This window comes from Netta rufina (genome assembly GCF_964035555.1).
Source record: "Netta rufina genome assembly, chromosome: 9".
NCBI classification, from domain to species: Eukaryota; Metazoa; Chordata; class Aves; order Anseriformes; family Anatidae; genus Netta; species Netta rufina.
The window spans coordinates 21,550,720-21,570,991 of NC_140132.1; the positions used below are offsets into that span (position 1 = coordinate 21,550,720).

Genomic DNA, 20,272 nt, shown 5'->3' on the forward strand with positions numbered 1-20,272 from the left:
ATTTTCTGTGCACATGGCAATCTAGTTCAGACCCAGCTCTCACCTCCCTCTGAAGCACAGCAGCATTCCTTCAATGGATATTAGGCTTCAAAAACCTCCAAAGGGAAGGACAGAAGGAAGAAAGGGAGAAAAGGGGAGCACCTGGAGAAGGAGGGAGAGCACATGGTAGGTGACACCTTCTACCACAGCATCTTTGCTCCATCTCAGGTGCTTTCTTATGCCCCTGCCCCAACCTGTGTCACTGTGAGTTCCTCCTGTTGGGTGACATGACCTTTGTGGGTTTGATAACTTCCACAGTGAAGTGGAAACCAATTACTGCTTCTATAAATGATACCAGAACAATCAATTTCTGATTAACATCCTTATTTTTATGTGAGATTTGTTCATAAACATGTAGAATTTGTAAGAATTGCTTTCTCAATTTCCTTCAACTTTTTCAGCAAGGATTTGTCTTTAACTTAAGTTAAAGTGCCCAAAAGACTGTCCTGCAAAGGCTGTTTTAAAATCTGAGAATCACAGTTTGAAAACAAATTTTTTGAAAATATAAAGAGTATACTTAGGGATAGTATCTAATTCTGCAGGCCTCAGCCCCAAAATATTTATATTCATTCTCACATTTTCCCACTGCATCTTTTAAACAGTTAAAAAAAAAATCAAATGAAGTAAATTTAGAAACCATTAAAAGACCTTTAACAGATTGTCATATCTTGTAAGATTCTTGACCCAGGAAAATAAACACACTAAACAGGATGCTATTTTCAGTTTGGTCACAAAATCCTTTGTGTAGTATTCCAACAAGCTGAAAAATCATTTCTGAATTAATCTTACAGAGTCTGACATGTGAAGAGTTTGATTCACCAGTTCCCATAAGCTGAATGCCACCAGTTGCAATACATGTGTGTGAAAACCTGCAGGAGTTAAAATACCCCAGACTTCAAAAGGAACGAGATGCAGCTTGGTCTACACACACCATCAGCCTAAATGTAAAAAATAGCCATTTTCCACAGCCTCCAGGACAAGCCAGCCCCACAGATCCCCTCTTCTGGAGCTGGAGCAAGACTTAGTTTTGTACCCTGAATACAGATGTTGTTTTTTAACCCATTTAGAAATTGCTAATGTGAGCATTCATGTGCATTATCTCCTCATCCTGGAAGACCTTCCCCTTGATACCATTCAGAAATTAAAAATGGCTGGAATACGTATTCCTAAACCAAATTAGAAATAAGTGTTGCTATTAAAATTGAATAAGGCCACCATGTCTCTGTAAGCGATGTAACTTCCCGGTAAAAAAAGCATTCTGAACAAAATCTGAAGTTGTTTCGCAGTGAAGCGTCTCAGCAGAGCAGCACAATTAACCATGGAAAGCGTAGAGCAAAGCTTGGGAACAGAGCGTAACAGAAAATTGATATTTCTATTACTGTCAAATACTTGTTTATTGTGGAATATTTATTTACTCACTTCTAGTTAGATCAGTTCACAGAAAACCAGTCCAAGTATTATTACACTATAATCAGAGCTTCCAGAGCTTTGTGACTATGTCAATAAAACAGAAAGACTGCACAACTCGCAGACATATTTCTGCAGCTGGCCCGCTCACCACCCGTGATGTTTACGGAGTGCTTTTGTGAGGCATCTGCTTTTTGCAAAAGCAGGGCTGGTGCCTGACACTGGAGAAGTCGCCTTGAAATCAGCCCTGTCCTGGCCACGAGCTGCATGGCAGAGGCACGCCCCAGTTACTCATGCCTTGAATATTTTTTGAGATGGATCTTCTTGGGGCATGCTGGATGGATTTGCTATCAAACAGGGAAATCACCGAACTTGCCAGCTGCACGCCACCTTCTCAAAGAGCCCTGAGCTTGCTGTGCCACACACTCGAGTCGTTCACAGGCTGCCATCCCTGCATCACAGCAGGGCAATGCCAGGCCAAAGCTAACAAGCCCAACGGGGCAGACACACGTAGACATACTGCTAGAATCACACTGCTATTCTAAACAATGCTCCTTTCCAATTTTGGCTTTGGCGAGTCCAAAATAACCAAGATTTGCTTTCAAGTTCAGGGTTTCCACAAACACAAACATTGACAGAGGAATTCCAGCGCAACTAAAGCATCTAAGCCCTTTGCTAACTTGCTCCAAATTCTGCTGAAGCTTTGGCAAGAGACTTCTTAGTCACAAAACCAGTAGTGTTTGGCTTGTTTAGTCTAGGAAAAACAAAGCCTGGAAGAAAACACATTCACTGCTTTTAAACGCAGCAGGGAATAAACACTGGAGAGAGAGAAGAGCTGGTTAAGTTAAACAAAGTTGACAGGAAAAGAAAAACTGTTGGTGAACAAATTTAGAGAATGAGATCAGTGATGTTCTGAAATACCCTAATTTAATTGGGGAGAGCAAGAAGAAGAACCAACCGATCACCTTTTAGAAAACAGCCTAAAACATGCTGCAAGGAAATATATGGTGTCCAGTCTCCAAGAGCAACTGATTGCCATCCCTACCAAAAACTCTTTCCAGGTCTGCATTTCAAAAATGGTCCACCTTTGCTTTTCTAATAAAGCACAGTTATCAACAGCTTCTCATGTTCTTGCCATCACGTTTCACTCCATTTTCTTTAACAGTAATTCTGCTTTGGAGCAGCTCACAGGAAGCCACGCATGATAGATGATCAAAACTAACAACTTCCTTCTTCAGACGTGGTACTTGGGGCCTACAACAGCACAGGAGACTGAAGAGGACATATATAAAGGGATGGTGTTCTCAGGATAATTTTCTGAAGGCACAGATGTTCCCTGATAAAGACAGGTACATACAGGCTTAAGGAAGAAATACCAGTGAAAGAGTTAATGATCAATAGCAAAAATACTCTGACGTATGTTTTTATTAGCAAAAACCCTTCAAACTATACGTGGTGCTGCATAAAGTGCAACTCAACTTTCTTCATTTGTCTTCCCAGGCAGATACAGGATTTGGGAGTTGGGAAGTTCTTCCTCTTGTTTTATTGAAGAAAAGAGAGCTTTCATATGTTATTAATTTCATACTACTTACATATATTATTAGTCTGGTTTGTGCTCTTCACACTCTTTTTTTTTTTTTTGGCAGAAACTTAGTCTTACAACAATATTTAGAACAGTTGCAGAGTTAATGCTCATGCTTTAGCCTTTCTATTTGGATCAGAGACAACCAGACTCCCTGACTACAAATATGTTTTTTTAAAAACAAATTCAAGAAATGAGAATGCAAAGAAAAAAAAAAAAAAAAAAAAGAAATCCAGTGTGATCTCAGCACAACAACACTTCTGCGTTGAGCTTCAGGGACAAAACTGGAGCCTGATTAGAAAGCAGAGCAATGTCCTGCCCATAATTTCAACCAGGAACCAGCTAAAGAAAAGACTGAAGAATGGAAGACTTCTGTGAGGAATTTAGATACTCCACTCTGTCTGTCTTGACTGTGTTGCTCTAAGCTCTCATTTTGCTTTAGCTGCTTTGACTCTTGTCTGACCACATGAAGAGACAGCAGGTAGTTCAGGACTGCCCAAAGACGATGCAACTCCGCAGCTGGGTAGCCAGTCAATGAACAAACTGTTCAACTTCTTACCAGGTGTATTGCACTTTTGATTATTCTTCAATAAGTTGCGTCTGGCTTAAAGTAAGATCACCTAAACACCAGTGCAGGGAGTGAGAGAAGTGGGAGAACACGCAGGTGGAGGCAGGTTGGAAACATCACCAGCAACCTGAACTGGCTCAGACTGCTGTGCAGCTTTACCCAGGTGCTGTGGTTAATCTTGCTTAGGCCAGCATATAGGCTCGAAAAGGTGGTTCTATCCCTCCCTTACCCCTTCCCTCCTCTCTACCCATTTAAAAGTTAAAAAAACAAGGACAGTTTACACCAAGATCAGTTTTCTCAGTCAGGATCGATACACTAATACTTCACTGGCACAAAATGGGGGACAACACAAGGAGGGAACAAGAGGCTTCTTGCTGGCAATAAACACACTTGAAAACAAGAAAAAACTTATCCTTCCTACTGTCTTTGACAGAAAGGGTGACAGAGTTACAAGCCACTGAACAACTGCAGACAGCAATAATGCAGTTGCACTTCCTGGGTTTATAAGTGATCTGGAACTGAGGGGCTTTCAGTCACCAAATTCCTATTTCTCCTTACTTCTTTCAGGTTGTCAGAGAAATGTATTTTAGAAATAAATCTACATTTTTGTTTTTTACTATGTGGTTTTAAAACCTAAATACTGTATGCAACAATCAGGACACACTGTGCTAGGCACTGTAAGCAATGAAAGTATGCTGCTTACTTTAAATAACTTCTAGTATGCATATTTGAGTATTTGCTACAAGAAGTTCACTTTTTTTAGGGTTCAGGTTAAAATTTGAGAACTGAAAGTTTTATTTAAACTCTACAAAATTTGTAGGATTTTGACCCTGAATACAAAAAAAAATGTTATAGCAGTTCTGTGCTATATCTAATTTTACAGCTGTGCAATCAGATTTCAGTTTTTATTAGAGCAGTACTTAAAATAGAATTTCCCTTGTCACATCTTCTATTATATTGCTGTTCATTGCCTGCATGGTACCCTCTTATTTCTTCTTTTAGTTTTAGTTAAGGAAAAAACACATAAGACATTAAAATACTAATACAATTTCTGTGTTGTCACATAGAAATTTGTAATCTGAGCTGCTATGAGGAAATGGTTTTAAACTCAGATTATCTTTTAATTAATTTCCATACACTAGCTATAACAAATAGCTATAGCTATATAAATAAAAGTTCACCATGTGCAAATTGCTATCCCCTCGCAGCGATCAATATATTTAATAATACACTCTTGTAACAGTACTGCTAAACATCTGGAAAAAAAAATGAGAAGTTGCATTCTAATTTTAGTTATCTCCCATTTTTGGAATTTATTTACCTACCAGAGTAGTCTTACCATAGCAGAGCAACTTGAAAATAAAAGAAATAGAAGGACAGGAGGAATAGGAAAAATGAGGGTGGGGAAAAAAAAACAGTATTTGAGTCTGATATACAACTATTCATTCCATAAATGAATTACTGCAGATTTCTAGGCTCACTAGTTTTGTTTCCTTTCTTTCTTTCTTTTTTTTTTTTTTTTTTTTTTTTTTTTAACTCCCTCTATGTGCCATAAACATTTCTCATGTAAAATAAATTATGTACTCTAATCCTGAATGCTCTGTACCATATCGAAAAGATTGTACTCACCGGTATGAGGTTTCTGGGAGCAAATCATGAATAACGTAACTTGTAACATTTCCTACGGGAATGTTGATGTCACCAAGGTCGATGTTGTACGAAGTAATCTCAGCTCCATTATTGCATGGTTCTTCCCAGTTCAATACAAGGCACACAGAGGGTGAAAGCTGATAGGCATCCATGTGCTCATCCTCCAGCACGGAGAGGATGGAGACTGCATCGGGTACAGACGCGGGGATTCGGCAGGTTACCAGATCGCTGTAGGGCCCAGCTCCTGCCTGGTTAATAGCCTGTGTGACAAAATAACATCTTTATAGGATAAATATTCTCTTTCAAATGTCTGTCAAGTTTTTAATCCTGAACTGTGCAGCCTGGAACAACTGCATGGATTCCTCAGAGGATATGTATCACTGGCTCATTCTCTACAGGATGATTCATACCTCCTACCTCTATTAATTAATATCTTCCTTTGTTACTCAGGAGTGTCACTCAGCTAAATTGGAGAATACTTATAATTTCCCTAACAGCTACCTAATCAAACTTAATAGTAATTTTTTCATCTGCAGCAAAACTTGTTTGGAAAGAGAAAATGTCAGAGTCATGGTGCTGCCAATGACAGGTGGCATCATGCTGTCCAGCACAATGGACACCCAAAAGTGTCAAGGGGCCCTGTATAAAAGCCTCAGCCTACTGCAGTCATCCGCAGCGTGCAACATCAGATACTTCATGCAAGGATCCCTAGACATAAGGGGCACTCAGCCTGCTGAGAGCTACACAGGTTCCTAACTCACATAACAAATAGCTGATTTGATGCTAAAAGTTTCTGATATAAGAATATACAAACTCAGCATGGCATTAAGTCTATGACTCAGATTTCCCCAGAGGTCATAGATTACTAGCAAACTACTGCCAAAGCACATAGCTCAATATTTTCCACAAGAGAGGAGACCAAATTATCAATTTGTTTTGTTATAAAACAGTTAGCGAGCCTCTCATCTTGATTCATAAATCCAGGATCCCAGAGGAAACCAAGGTTCAAAATCCAGCCCAAGTCTGCTCACTCATCGGAGGCTGAAGATTTTAAAAAGCTCAACACTGCACAATTGCACAGACCTGTTTCTTATCTGATCAGCTGATTCTCAGCCAGTGTTAAATGCTGTATGTGCTGCAGTGTTACCTTCTCAGGACTGTTCCAAGGTCCTGTGCACAGCGTCACAGAACTATTCAGGCTGGGGGGGACCCTGGGACACACCTACTCCAGGATCAAAGCTGAATACAGATCAGGTTGCTCAGGCTTTTGTCCTGTTGGGACTTGAAAAATGCCAAGGATGAAGGCTCCAAGGAGACCTGCTGTAACACCTTTAACATCCTTAACTGCCCTCAGTGATAACTTTTTCTTCTTTATATCCTGCCTCAACAGCTCTGTTTCAGTCTCTGCCTGGAACAAAACTGGATCCAGGATCTGCTAGGCTTGTTCCTGCTGATACAGCCCACGAGGTACACACGGAGCCCATGACAGGACATCTGGGCTATGGAAGTGGAGAAGGTACAGGCCTTCAGAAGCAGCTTTTGACGTTTCCCAGTAACATCCACCACCATCCTTTGCGCTTTGGAAAGTGAGCCCAGATTCTCCCACAGATTACAATTAACTGGAAAACCTGGGTTTACAATCTTGCCAGTTGGACTACGATGGCAAGGGAAGGACAAGTCAAGCAGCTGTTTGATTTCTTGCGTTAGCTCTAGTGAATAATATTTTTCTGCTATGCGTAGTACAAATACAAAGCCATATTCTGCTTTTCCAGGAAGCATTTTGTTCAGCTGAAGAAAGACATAATAAAGTTAGATTTGTCAGCCTTTAAAAAGCCCTTCAAAACAAATCCTGCTCCAGGGACATCTTCTATTTAGTGAAGCTCTTCTAGAGCTGATAAAAGTGAGCCTTGTTTTGTGGTCTGCCAATGATATTAGTCTTGCCTCTAAACCAATGTTTGGCAATCTGTATCTTGCTCCCAGCAATTTATTTTTAGCGGTGCTTTTAACTGCTTTATTGGGCAACCTCATCATCATAACTGATAGGAATTTCATTCTTCTTTGCTTCCTAGATATTCCCCCTGCCTAACTGACACAGTATTTCTCTTTGCAGAAGCCACAGTTGTTTTCAGGAATATTAGAGGAAAAAAAGTTGAGCAACAATAAGGACAAATTGTCTGCCCTGCAGATATATATGCCTGATTCCTCAATTCCCTCTTTTTATTGGGTTACTGTAGGTTGAGATAGCAGTGTTGTACATTTATTAGAAGGTAGAGTAAGATTGTTTGGGAAATCTTTATTTTTTTTAAGAAGTAAAAGAAATACTTTCTGTTATAGCTGCTAACAGCTATGAAATTAACTATTATTCTCACTATTAAAAAAAAGACTAGTTTCTGACACTATTTAGCTCTCCTTTGTTCATAACACATTTTTTTGTTCTTGTAATTGCTTCAATGTGTACCTTATATCGTGGTTTCTGAGATATGCATATCCATATAACACAGATTGTTTCTACAGCATGAACCTCTAAAAAGAAATGCAGGGCCAACTGATGGATTTCAATATCATGTCTTTGTGTTGTCGTGCATTTCACTTCAGTCGATGGATTAAATTACATTAGCCATGTTAAAACCTAGGTAAATGCATACAACATTTTTGTGGCAGGTCATTTAAAATGAATGCCCACTTGAAATCAAAGATCCCATAGAGCTGGCTGTTTCCATTTTTAACATCAAAATCTCCTGGAGTTCCCCACCATTCACCGCAGAAGTGGTCTCACGCTCTCCTCCCTGCCCAGTGGGTTCTGAATGCCTTCCCTCTTATGCAAACAGATGCACTTTCTGGCTCAGACTTCCAAGCCACCCATCCACGTTCTTTCAATTAGTTTCCCCAGTACCGCCAGGGCAAGGTACAGGGCCAGTTCCCAAAAAGTCACAAAACACAGTTGAGGGTACTTAAAGGTGTGAGGCCCTTGCTCCTTGGCTGTTGGCCAACCGCTCGAAAGCTACTTTGTATGAAAAATTCAACATCCTGTTAAAAAAAAAAAGTAATAAGGAAACTCTTGACAGAAACAAGTTGTCCTTGATCAAAGAAATGACCTTGGGTGGTCCACACGCTGCCAGCTGGGTGGGTAGGTTAACTTTTCATCGGATTTATTGGTGGTATTCTGCCTTAACATACAAATAAATCTTCTGGAACGGTATCTTGTGTAAAAGTATTTTTACTTTACTCCCACTTACTTTACTTTCCATTTATTTTTTCAGTGGACATAAAGGAGAAAAGAGCACTGTATTTTTATTTTTGTGTATACCAATATATTGTATTTTAATGTTTAGTTTTTACTGAAATGAGACAAAAAGATTGAAGAAATAGAGATCATATAGAGACTCTATATGATATTCAGTCTTGCAGATCTATGAGAAAAATGGTAAGAGAAAACAAGATGAAGACTCATCTTCTGGCAACTACAACCTCCTATGTATATAGGAATCTATTCAGCTGCTTTATTTGATACATGAAACAGATGTTGGAGTTTATTATTTAAGCTAGGGGAATCTTCAACAACCAGTTGGGAGGTAAATGTTGTTTACCTATCATAACCAATAATTTTTTTTTTAATTGTCTAAAAAATCATATATATATATATTTTTTTTTAACATCAGAGGGCAAGGTGGCTGTTAAAAGTATTATTCACTGAAAACAAGTTACATGAGACACAAGAGCAATTTTCGTGAGCTAGAAGTTACGCCAACTCCCTTGTTTATCGCTTTGAATAGTGCTGAAACTCAACCATGTAACAGTCTGCATTATTTAAAATAAATTAACATTGCTGCCAACTTACAGAGCACGTAATTTCATAGTGGCTAATGATATTTAAAAAAAAAAAAAAGTCACACGTAGCTGAAGGCAGCTATGTTTGCATCTTAAATTGCAATGCACGCATAAACTTCCATACCTGTAGCCTACAGCAGTATTGTGCTGCCGCTGACAGCTCACTGATTTCAAAACAGGTATCTGTGCCACTATATGCAAGCTGTAGAGATCCCTCATCTTCTCCCCACTCTAATCTGTATTCAGAGATGTCGGCCCCAGAACATTCAGGACTCTGCAACACAAATATTTATGTCAATTAAAAAATGAGTACTTCAGATCCTTGTGGTTCACTGGTTAGGAATTAAGAACATGAAAAAAATCTCTTATTTTGAAATTAATACACCATTACTTCTGCAAATTGAAATGCCCTGAATTACTGTTCCATAATAGGTTAGTGAAACAGGCCAATTCTGCCCAAAATTTATCTGAAAGTCACAGAAACAAGACAGCATATGCAGCTACTTCATTTTTCATCACAACACTCAGAAATAAATTCTCCCCCCACTGGCTTGGCAGAAGCATGACTGTGAAGAACACAAAAAAGCATCAATGCGGTTAAGTGATCAGAACATCTCTGGCAGAGCTAGCTCTCAAGCCTGACGTAGTTGTTCATGTTATGGAGAAAAGATCAACCTCAGCAATTGAGTAGCTTGTCTGTGCTTTTCAATTAAAGTCAGCTATTGAGCTACTACTCAAAGCACGGGATATGGGAGGGTGGACCTTTGTACGTTCACGTCCAAAAAAAGACTTACTGCAATACCTTTATTATTCTGAAGTCTGTGGGAATGCAGAATTTATCCAGATATTTTTACTGGAATTTGCTGGAGATGAGCTAGTGCAGGCGTAATGCCGTGGCTCCTGAACCAAAATTTTATTTTATTTTTTACAAGAACTGTCTAGTGCTGTGCTGTGTCAACTGAAGTGCTCTGAGGAATCTCTGCTTTATGTAGGGAAGCGTGGGCCAGGATATGACAGACTTTCGGATTATGGCATGCAACAAGCTCTCTTTTTAATTCTCTGAATGGGGAACTAGAAAAGCGATACAACTACACAGGCAAATCTGCTTGGAAAAAAAAAAAAAACAGCAACCCTAGAAACTGTGAGAAAGTTAAACAGTCACCCAGTTTAGCAACTGCAAATTTGTCAATATAGCTGTTACTGGGAAAACAAAGATGAGTGGTGGGTTGAGCAAAACACCACATGGAATTTCCACTGTAGCAGGTCTGACTACCAATAAAAGGTACGGAGCATCCCTGCGTGGGTTCACCAGCTTTGTCCGTGGGCTTCCAGCTACTTTTATAGGAGTACTGGCAACTGCTAAGCCTGCTAAACACGAGAGGTAACTAAAAAAGAGCATCTCAACACTTGCAACTTCTAAAAGTTAACATCTAAAAGCTCAGTGCAACTTTATCTCAGAATCACAAAATGTTGCAAGAAATATCAACAAAACAGACCAAAACTGTATCAAATGCACTTGTTTCATTATAAAATTGAACTTGGATTATGTTTCTATTTAGATGTATTGTTAGCACAATTACTTTCTTAGAACATCTCATGAACATCAGTAACATTTCTCAGCAAAGGCATCCTTTGGTGGAGGGAAACTGAAAGATGCAGAGCTGCGAGGTTTCCAGAGAAAGCCTGTGGCAGAATTACAGCCTCGTTGTTCTGCATCACAGCTTTATTTATGACATCCATTCCTTTCTGCCTTAATTACATAACTTTTTTTTTTTTTTTTTTTTTTAATGACACCGATCCACATTTCAGCGTTTAAGCTAAATCTTAATCAAAGAACCAATGTCTAAGGTTGTGGAGAACAGAGAAAGAACTTATACAAACAAAAATAAAAGTAAATATTTGGGGAAGAGACAAACAATTTTTGAGAAAAGCTGAACTGTAAGCATTTGTGAAGAGTTAATTTCATATCAGAGACTTCAGCTTTAGCCAAAATCAAATATTTGCCTTCACAATTCTACCGCAGGACATTCTGACATGCTAAAAGCCTGCAGAGTGCACTTTAAACAGACCAACTCTCTATCATCTGACGCCAGTGTAGGAGTTCTTGTGTCTGAATGCTGCTGGTCCAGATGACTCATGATCAACTTTATGCAATGCTTTAAAAAGAAAAGTAGAGATGACAACTTTCTACAATAGAGGAGTTTCTATATACACTTTTCTTGCAAAAAAAAATTGTTCTAAACCAGTTAACAGCTCTTGAGCCAGCTTTCAAGTGCACAGTGATCACATTAGTTTGGGTAAGTAAAAGAGAAGTTAAATGAGGGCACCTGACCTACCTCCCAGCTTACAAGTACACGTGTGTCAGACAGAAAGGACAGAGAAGGTGCTCTGCACTGCCCGGGTGGTCCTGCTGCCGTGGTGATTTCTGTAGCTTCCGAATACGGCCCGTACTAGAGGGAAACAAGATATCTATACATTAATACATAAACATACACGCATCTCATGTTCCTCAAAGGCTTTTCAAATGTGTTTTTTTTACAACTGATTTCCAGGAACAGCACACAGAATCTTTGTGAATGCAATAATCTCTCTCAAAGATGAGCTGGGCTTCCAACATGCAGCGCCAAATATCAGAGCACAGGATTAGACCACGTAAGGTACTGCAAGGTAAAAATGTGAGGAGAGCTTGGGTACGAGCAGACTGGCAGACTGCACCTCAGCTGCTCCAGGGCATCGTCCTGTGAAGCGCTGAGTGCTCGTGAAAGCGCAAGCCACTTCTAATTCATCAAAGAGCAGGAATATGTGCTCAGCAATAGAAAACTGAGAAACTGTTTTCCTTAGCTCAAAGTAATGTGTTCCCATGGCTATGCCATAGCCTGGCGTAACTGGCTTCCCCTGGCTTTAAGGAGGAGCTCAGCAATAGCAAAGCATGTACTGGAGTCCAAACCCAACTTCTGTATGAAACATCTGCCACAAGTTAACTGCAAAAGGATGGCGTATGATGGAGCTGCAGTCTGGGTGTCTCACAGCAGCACCTGGTGAGCAGTGGTACAAGGTACGTACACCATGTGCTACTGTGCCCAGTGGTCAGAGGCCTCCACATGCAGCTCGGCCAGCTGTTCAGACCTTTTGAGCCTTTGGTAAAAATTAGCAAAAGAAACAGAAACACAGATTTCAACAGTCTGGAAAGCTGGCTTCAGCCGGCACTGCGAGGACAGGAGAGAGAGAAGGTGGAAGCAGCCTGAGGCTGTGAGAGCGGAATAATGAACCTTGTTCAGTGCATCCCCAAGCTAATTAGAAACCATTCTCCGGAACAAAGGAATGTGACTATAAGCAATTAGAGGAAACACTGGTATTTGCTTATTTTAGAATGGAATACTAATAAGTATGGAAAAGTGAGCCATTACAAAGATTGAACAACACCAAAATTGTTCCAGAAAACCTCTCAACAGGCATCTCTGCTAGCAAGGATGGCTAACACAGATTGCTTTGTTTGAATTACAAAAGATATATACTTCAAAAAAACTCATGTATTGATTCCTGTTGTTTTGTTCACTTAACAGGAGGGAGACAGGTGTATGCATTTGGTAAAGAACACTCCTTCACCCCTATTTCACATCTGGTTAAAAAAACAAACAAACAAAAACAACCAAGCCAAAACCAGCCCCTCCATTTAATCGAGAGAGGAGCTAGAAATACTTTGCATCTTTGAGTACAGTTAATACACAGTTAAGATTTGAAAACAAGAAAGGAATGCAGTGGAAGTAAAGAGATTCCTTCTTGTAAGCAGATATGACTGCTGCATGTTTTGGTCCAGCTGACTTTGGCCAGTCAATTCATGTTAGTACATGAAATCTTATTTTAAAAGAGTACCAGATCCAAAACCACAGCTCTTCCTCAGAAGTTCTATTAAGCATTTCTCACTTTTTCTATTGCCTATCTTCAGTTTCACCTTTCTGACCATCAGCTCTAATGCAATCACTGTCGAGAATCACACAACTCAGGCATTTTACTACCTCTAATGAGAAAAGCCAAATCACATACCCCGCCATCGTTCAAAGCTCTCACTCTGAACTGATACGTTGCGCCGGGAAGAAGGTTGCTGACTGTGCACTCCAGATCAGGACCATGGTACACTTCAGAAACAACTTCTTCTGGTTCTGTCATTTCTACACTGTACTCTGAGATGGGACAGTCGCTTTCCGATGGAGGGACGTCTAGAAAGAAAACACATAATTCACTAACAACATACGGGCATATGCCAGGAAGATTAGTTTTTTTAATTCACAACACACAGATACAATCACATACACTATATACACTCACATACTGTCAGCAATGATTTTCCCCTTTGATAGATGCCTTACCGGCAATATCTTCACCATGCATATAATCAACATTTTTAAGGCAAATGAATAAAACTACTCTTAACTCTAACCATACACCAGGTCAGATCATCACATGCAAGATCAGCAGCTCCTCCCAAGGCAAGGATGATCTTTCAACCTGGGAGACTCTGTTTGGCACCAGCAGGTGCCCAGATATTTTTTAAGCAAAGCAAAGTAGCCACCATCCTCTTCTGAAGAACTGTTTCTTCCCCCATATCAAAGATGGTTTTTTTGGGGAAAAAAAAAAAAAAAGTTGATAGGGCAAAAGAGAGAAAAGGACATGAAAACTTAAGACTGGCGCTAGACGAGTGCTGAGTACATTCCTTCTGGGTCAGAGAGAAATTATGAGGCACATGGTGTCTGTCTGACCTAATCTTGGCTGCTGGCTATTGTTGGACACAAGCTAGTGAGGGTCATGTACACTCCAAAACTACTACTTACACATGGGATTTCTGGCAAAGCCCCACTAACACCTAATAAAAACACAAACAACTGCCATTCTCAAACTTTGTTAGTCACACCGCTAACATTTATGAGATTCTAAATCTCAGTACAATGATCTAAACCCTGAGTGTCACTTGGAATAACAGCTTTTTGCAAAACTCAATTTGTTTTCCGTGCCTGTATTCGGTTTGTTACAGGCACCTTTTCCACCATGAAAACAACATATTTGGTAATATTTCTACATTATATCACAAGCTAGTACTGCCAAATCAGCCTGCCTGGGGTTCTGAAAAGCACTGCCACTAGAAGGTGGATCTTCTAGGAAACAACATGGTCTTCTGCATGCAAAAGTCACTTTTTATACTGGATTGAGACATATTTGTCAGTTAGAAATGGTGCTGCCCTAGAATTTAGCTTATCAGTTGACACCACAAGGAGTCTTGGATGCTGCAAGTTTACCATAGCAAAGAAAAAATCTGTTGCATACTGGCATGTATCTTGTATTCTGAAAAAATGTGTATTTTTGACTGTTTAGTGTCATGTCCATGGCCCAAGTTCTTTATAAAATTACTGGTATCCAATGAGTTGTGTTTCTCTGAAACAGGATTTAAATGTCACCCCAAATTCTCCAAGCTATTTAACAGTGATGTGCTCCAGTGGCTTACCCCATTGTAGCTGAACTTCTTTGTGCTTCGGCTTCCCTAAAACTCTTGGTGGCCGGCAGTGGCCTGGTGCAACACTTAGCGTACGGACAGGTAAACTTTCAGAACACTGGAAGAGAAGAGGAGCTGAAGTTAGCTCTGTGGTATAATTAGTGCCTAGGAAATCAGCAATAATTAGAAAGTGATAAAAACTATGCTCTAAAACAGCCATTTATTAGTTGTTTACATAAACAATAAAGGATAGGAGATGCTATCAAGCATGTTTTTTGCAAATGCAATGAATAGAATTCTTTTATTAGCACTGTAGCACAGAAATGTTGTTGGCTAATTTTTGGGGCTCTTTATTCTAATTTTCCTTTTTTTTTTAAAACAGTGTTGAGTGCTAATGTACTCAATCATAAAAAAAAATCACAGCAATAGGAATAGAAACGTAGGTAATAAAATGACTTTAAATTAAAGAAGGGAATGGCAGGAATCAGTGGCTTGAAAATGGAACCTAAATGCATAAAGAACGATTCAGCCACATGAAAGGCGATTACCCCTACTACAACTTCAGCCACCGGTGTTGGTCAGTAGAGACTCACACAGATCAGTCTGTAGCCTTTCACAAGCAAGTGGTCAGATCACACAAACATCATGGTCGTTTCTAGCTTAAGAATAAACATTTACAGATTGGTTCTGAGGAAAGCAAACCACACTGAATTGCAATTTGACTAAAAAGTCATCAGATGCACATAGAAGTCTTGAAAAATTCATCAACTTGCAACAGAAGATTAACAGCAATTAGTGTTGCTTTATTGTGCTACAGGAGATATATTCACTTGCTTTTAAAAAAATAAATTATTTACCATATATAGTAGATAAATCTCTGAAAAATGTAAAACCAATAGCCCTTACTGTTAAATAATACTTACCTGACTGTGTCCGCCAGTGCTGATACAGCATGCCCGGAGTTTATACAAAGTGCCTGGTTTCAAGTGAGTACAGGTATATTCTGTTGCTGATCCACTATATGCCACTTCCCACTGATTTGCTAGAAAATGAGATATATCCAAGTTTATAAAAGTACAATGCAACAAGTTTACTGCTGTCTAGGAGAAAAGAAAATCCTTAATGTGGTCTTTCATGAATGATTTGTTTCAAGAAAGTCATTAGCTTTAATATTATTAAGAATATTATTGCTGCTTCAGGACATACATAGACACATACACACAGAAATATGTGCATAGAAATGCATATACATACAAATATATATATTTCTAAAATATATTAAAAATATAAAATAGAATAATAAGTTCAGCTCTATAACATAAAATTCCACCTGTCATGGAGAACAAGTATACTTGCTCAAAAAAATTTAAAAAAAAAAAATCAAAACTCTCCCAGAAATCCTGCAGGTTTTAAGGCTGCAAGTACGTAACTCTGTTTCAATCATATCTGCAGTATTAGCATACTAAGAGCCTAAAGGGCCAGTACTTTTGAGTAGCCAGCATGGATTAAAATGCATAAAACTTGTTTCAAGTTTACCTTCCGGACTTCCTTGAGAAATCTCCAATAGGTATTTTAGGATTTCTGAACCACCATTATCTTGTGGAGGATCTGAAAAAAAACAACAACAATCAAGGCAAGTAGTTAGTGAATCAAGAATAGGAATCAAATAGAACAAAAAAGAATACAGAAACCGTTTTTGAATCTGCTCTTTCTCCTCAACAAACTAACTCCCCCACACTAACTATGAATTTATAGCAGAAGTGGGTAGCAGAAGTTAGTTCTCAGAATGAGTCAGAATAAGGTGGCTGGCTAACATTTCAGAGATGCTACAAACAAAATGCATGGAAAAAGAACTGAAAAAGATGCGGTATGGAGGTTTATCCCATTGATAAAGGAAGCAGCTGCAGGATAAGCAGTGTCCATCTGCAATGGGACACAAAATAGAAGACAAGCCTGAATGCACACTTGATTAAAACTCTGAGTTAATTAATTAAAAACAAGAAAAAAAAATCTGATTCTTAAAACATAAGTTCTTTTAAACATCCTTCAAAATATTCAGACAATTGAGCTGTCCAGCCTTTCAGATGTATTTTTTTTTTTTTTTTTTAACTTTATGGACTTACAAATGGCATGAAATATCTACGGTATAAGATGCATTTACAGAATTTTATCTGAATTCAATATTCAACATTATGACCCTCCAAACCTTCCTATGCCAAACTGAACCTGCTTACCCCACTTAACACTAAAGCCGTGAGATGTTATTGGCCCTTTAATGATCGGTCTGGTTGGAGGTCCTGGCCTGTCTGGGCTTGTTGTACAGACCAAAACTTCGCTTGGAGAACTCTTTCCTTCCACATTAGAAGCAAACAGCTGAAACAAAAAAATGCAACAAATTTATCCTTGCTTACTGTGACGGTTTTTCTGACAGTTTTGTACAATACTTCCTTTAGTAACTACACAAATATCATTAACTTAGAAAGCATGTCACCTCCCAAAATAGCGTGTGGGATTTTAATAACAGCTGATTGTCAACGTTGTTTCTTTAGAAACTACATCGATTTTTCCACCCCCCTCCACCACCATGTAAGCTTAAGATAACAGCATTGCTGTTTTTCTCTGAACAACAACAAAGAAGAATCACATGGCAACTCGAAGTTATTTACTCACTGAAGATGAAGATAACAACTGTGCTATTTTTGTTTTGGAGGTATAAACTGCTATTTAGAACAAATTCTTTCAGGCTATCAGTAATCACATAATTAAAACCCCAAGTAGTATGACAGGCAAACAAGAAAGGCATAATCGACAGTCACCAAAACTGGCAGGATGTGCCCAAAGTAAATTTGCTCAGCCAAATCTTTTGTCTCTACTCAAGAATACCTTCTGCTGACTTCAGTGAGAACGCTGCTAAGCTACGAGAAGACCCGAGGACCTGGCCAGGAGACGGAGCAGATCAGGAAGAAACCCCAAATGGTCTAATGCTTTGTGGCTGGTGAGAGCTGTATCAGCTCAGAATAGTCTCTGGGATATGAATCTGCTGCCAAGGAAGTGAGTAATAAAATATTTATTGTAATTGCTAAGAGTAAATATTAAGCTCGCAGGAACTTTTCCACTTGGGAAGCTCTGATATTCTCAGTCAGGATGGTCGTTTCTATCCCCTCTTCTAACAGAGGCTTCTGGGGAAAACAATTTGTAGTTTTTAAAGCCAAAAAATTAGTTGAGGTTCACCAGCCCATATGCTTGCTTTAAAGAAGCCAAAGCCAGTATTGACTCCTGTGTAAGTTTTTCTTATGGCTACTTGTTATTTTTCTAAAAGGTATGGCTTTACATCTTTATATGATCCGAATAAGAAAAACTGTCAGCAGACAAGAATTCCAAAATATCACCAACCCTGTGTTTCTCACTGAATTTGCCTGGCTCCCAATTTTCTGCTTATTGAAGTCCTACACTTTGGGTCTGCTAAACTGAATAGCCAGTTATGAAAGTTTCAACCACCGTGGACATCCTTGATGACCTGCTGCCCTACTCTTCCTGGCATCTTTATTTTTTTACTGCCATGTTTTTGAATTATTTAATTACCTCTTGGCTCTTCTCTGACTGTTCACCAATTTAAGACATCCTACCATGAACACCAGATACGTAAGTTAGACAAATATCTCAGTAACAGCTCCAGGGGAACAGTTTGAGATATAAATGTAATACAACTTATTTTTAACTTATAATTTCCTTTATTCACATAGCTAAAGTCTGCACTGGCCCAGTGGGAACTGAAAATTCGTATTAACCTGATTCTTCAGCTGGAATATGCAATGCTTTTTCAGAGCCCCTGCTTCCCCAAACTAGAGTTTCTCATCTTCTTACTAGAAATAAAAATGGCACTCTGCTTCCATGTCACTGATAACATTACAACACAGCATACACCAGCACTGTTGTTTGTGGAACTTCACTAGAAACAGTCACTGGTGGTTCCAGGTGGTAATTCAAACATTTGGGAGAATGAAATTTCTGCACCTTTTCACGTGCTTTGTGTCACTTGCCCCCCGAGCTAAACCCTCATGTGATGCTGAACAAATCCCTTTACAAAGGTGTATTACACTTCCATCGTCACTTTAATGAACCAACCTTAATTTTGACCAAAATTGTTAGCAGGATGTCCCCTCCCTAAAGTGGACACTGATTTACATAAATTAACCCCCCCCCCTTCCCCTACAAGAGATTTGGACAATCTCTATTACCCAGAGCCCCATACAAGAAAACCAACTATTTTGCCCAGGCTCAAAGACAAGCCTAGAATTAGCAGTATAGTCCCTACTGCTAGTTGTAAAATGCTGCTGTGACACTACTGTTTTAGGGTTTCGTTTTTTACTGTTTTGGGGATCCTTTCCTAAGTTTCACAGCTCACTAATGATGGTCCATGTGCAATGAGGGAAGGTCTCACTACTGTCAGATTACAGTTGTGCTCTGAGCCGGTGACACGAGGAAAAGGCCCAGTTCAACCCATCATCAACCCAGCTGTGAAAAATTCATTTTTAATTTGCAAGCAGTACTGCAGAAAAGCACTTAAGCATCCACAACACTGAACTAAAAGGCATCGTCTCTTCATGACGCTGCACCAGCTTTCCAGTTCCTGAGGTAGTTCATGCACCTTCACAAGGTCTTCCAGCCCGCAAAGGAGCACACAATCTGGAGGAGACAGCTCGCTGCAGGCCCTGGCGGACAGGGATGATGCAGCCAAACACCATCTTGTGAAGCAGCACTTGGCTCCCAGACACCTCATGCCCATGGCAGCTCACGGATTGACCGGATTCATCCATCAGGTGTTCATATAAAATAATGGCTTATGTGACAGGGAAAATTTGGTTTTGATGGCTCAGTTTTGCAGGTAATAATAAAGGTTCCCTACAGTGCCTCGAAAAAAACAACACACATCCAAGACAGAAAATACTATGCAGTGACAAGAGGAGGATTTTACCCTGAATTTATACTGTGTGCTTCTTCTGAGATTCTTCACAGTACAGGCTTGCTCCTCTCCAGTGTACTTTGGGTGAAACACGCTATCCTAGAGAGAGAAAGAAATTCCAGTAAATGCTCTCCGTATTAGTGTGCAGCCAGAATATGCTGTATCAAAGGGGCTTCATAGTTGAGTGAATTTTATGTTTGTTTTCGGTTTGCTTGCTTTTTTTTTTTTTAAGCTACTAGGTCACAATAATGTTCCCTCTAGAAGGATGGTGCAACCAACCTGAATAATATAATTTTGCTGTAAAATAAGCTTAAAAGCAGTAACAACAGTTTAACATGTTTTAAGAGGAATAAAAGTGACAGATGATTACAGAAAGCAAGCGCACCACTCAGCAGAACATGGAGGATAAACTGCCCTATAGGTTATGGACTCCTGTGAAGCTTTATAAACGAATCACGGATGACAGCACAGACTTTTAGCTAAGAATTTTAGCTACTTCTTAGCTAAGGATTCAAAATTCTACTGTGAAGCCGAACAAATCACACATCTCTGCCCTGCCAAGTACTGAGTACTCCTAAAAGGCATTCTATTAAAATGTTTTTTCTGTTACATAAAGTTTTAAGAGTCCTCACATAACCCTTACAGAAGTATTAACTGGAATGGCCCTCCAAAATAGGAATCCACAATATTTTCAATAAACTTGGACTAATAAATGGAAACTCAATTTGAGCCACTCAGTACGCTTCACAG

The 20,272-nt window shown here is 39.3% G+C and overlaps 1 protein-coding gene across 1 annotated transcript in view; it reads right to left on the bottom strand.

Annotated features, from left to right (window-relative positions):
* Positions 1 to 20,272, bottom strand: part of FNDC3B (fibronectin type III domain containing 3B) — a 174,312-nt gene that overhangs the window by 26,006 nt on the left and 128,034 nt on the right. The window contains exons 14-22 of the mRNA XM_084292430.1: positions 19,535 to 19,621; positions 16,794 to 16,932; positions 16,096 to 16,167; positions 15,483 to 15,601; positions 14,572 to 14,677; positions 13,119 to 13,291; positions 11,411 to 11,524; positions 9,199 to 9,348; positions 5,226 to 5,506 (exon numbers count right to left, since the gene is read on the bottom strand). Coding sequence (XP_084148556.1) covers positions 5,226 to 5,506; positions 9,199 to 9,348; positions 11,411 to 11,524; positions 13,119 to 13,291; positions 14,572 to 14,677; positions 15,483 to 15,601; positions 16,096 to 16,167; positions 16,794 to 16,932; positions 19,535 to 19,621 — 1,241 coding nt within the window. The remainder of the gene's footprint in view (positions 1 to 5,225; positions 5,507 to 9,198; positions 9,349 to 11,410; positions 11,525 to 13,118; positions 13,292 to 14,571; positions 14,678 to 15,482; positions 15,602 to 16,095; positions 16,168 to 16,793; positions 16,933 to 19,534; positions 19,622 to 20,272) is intronic.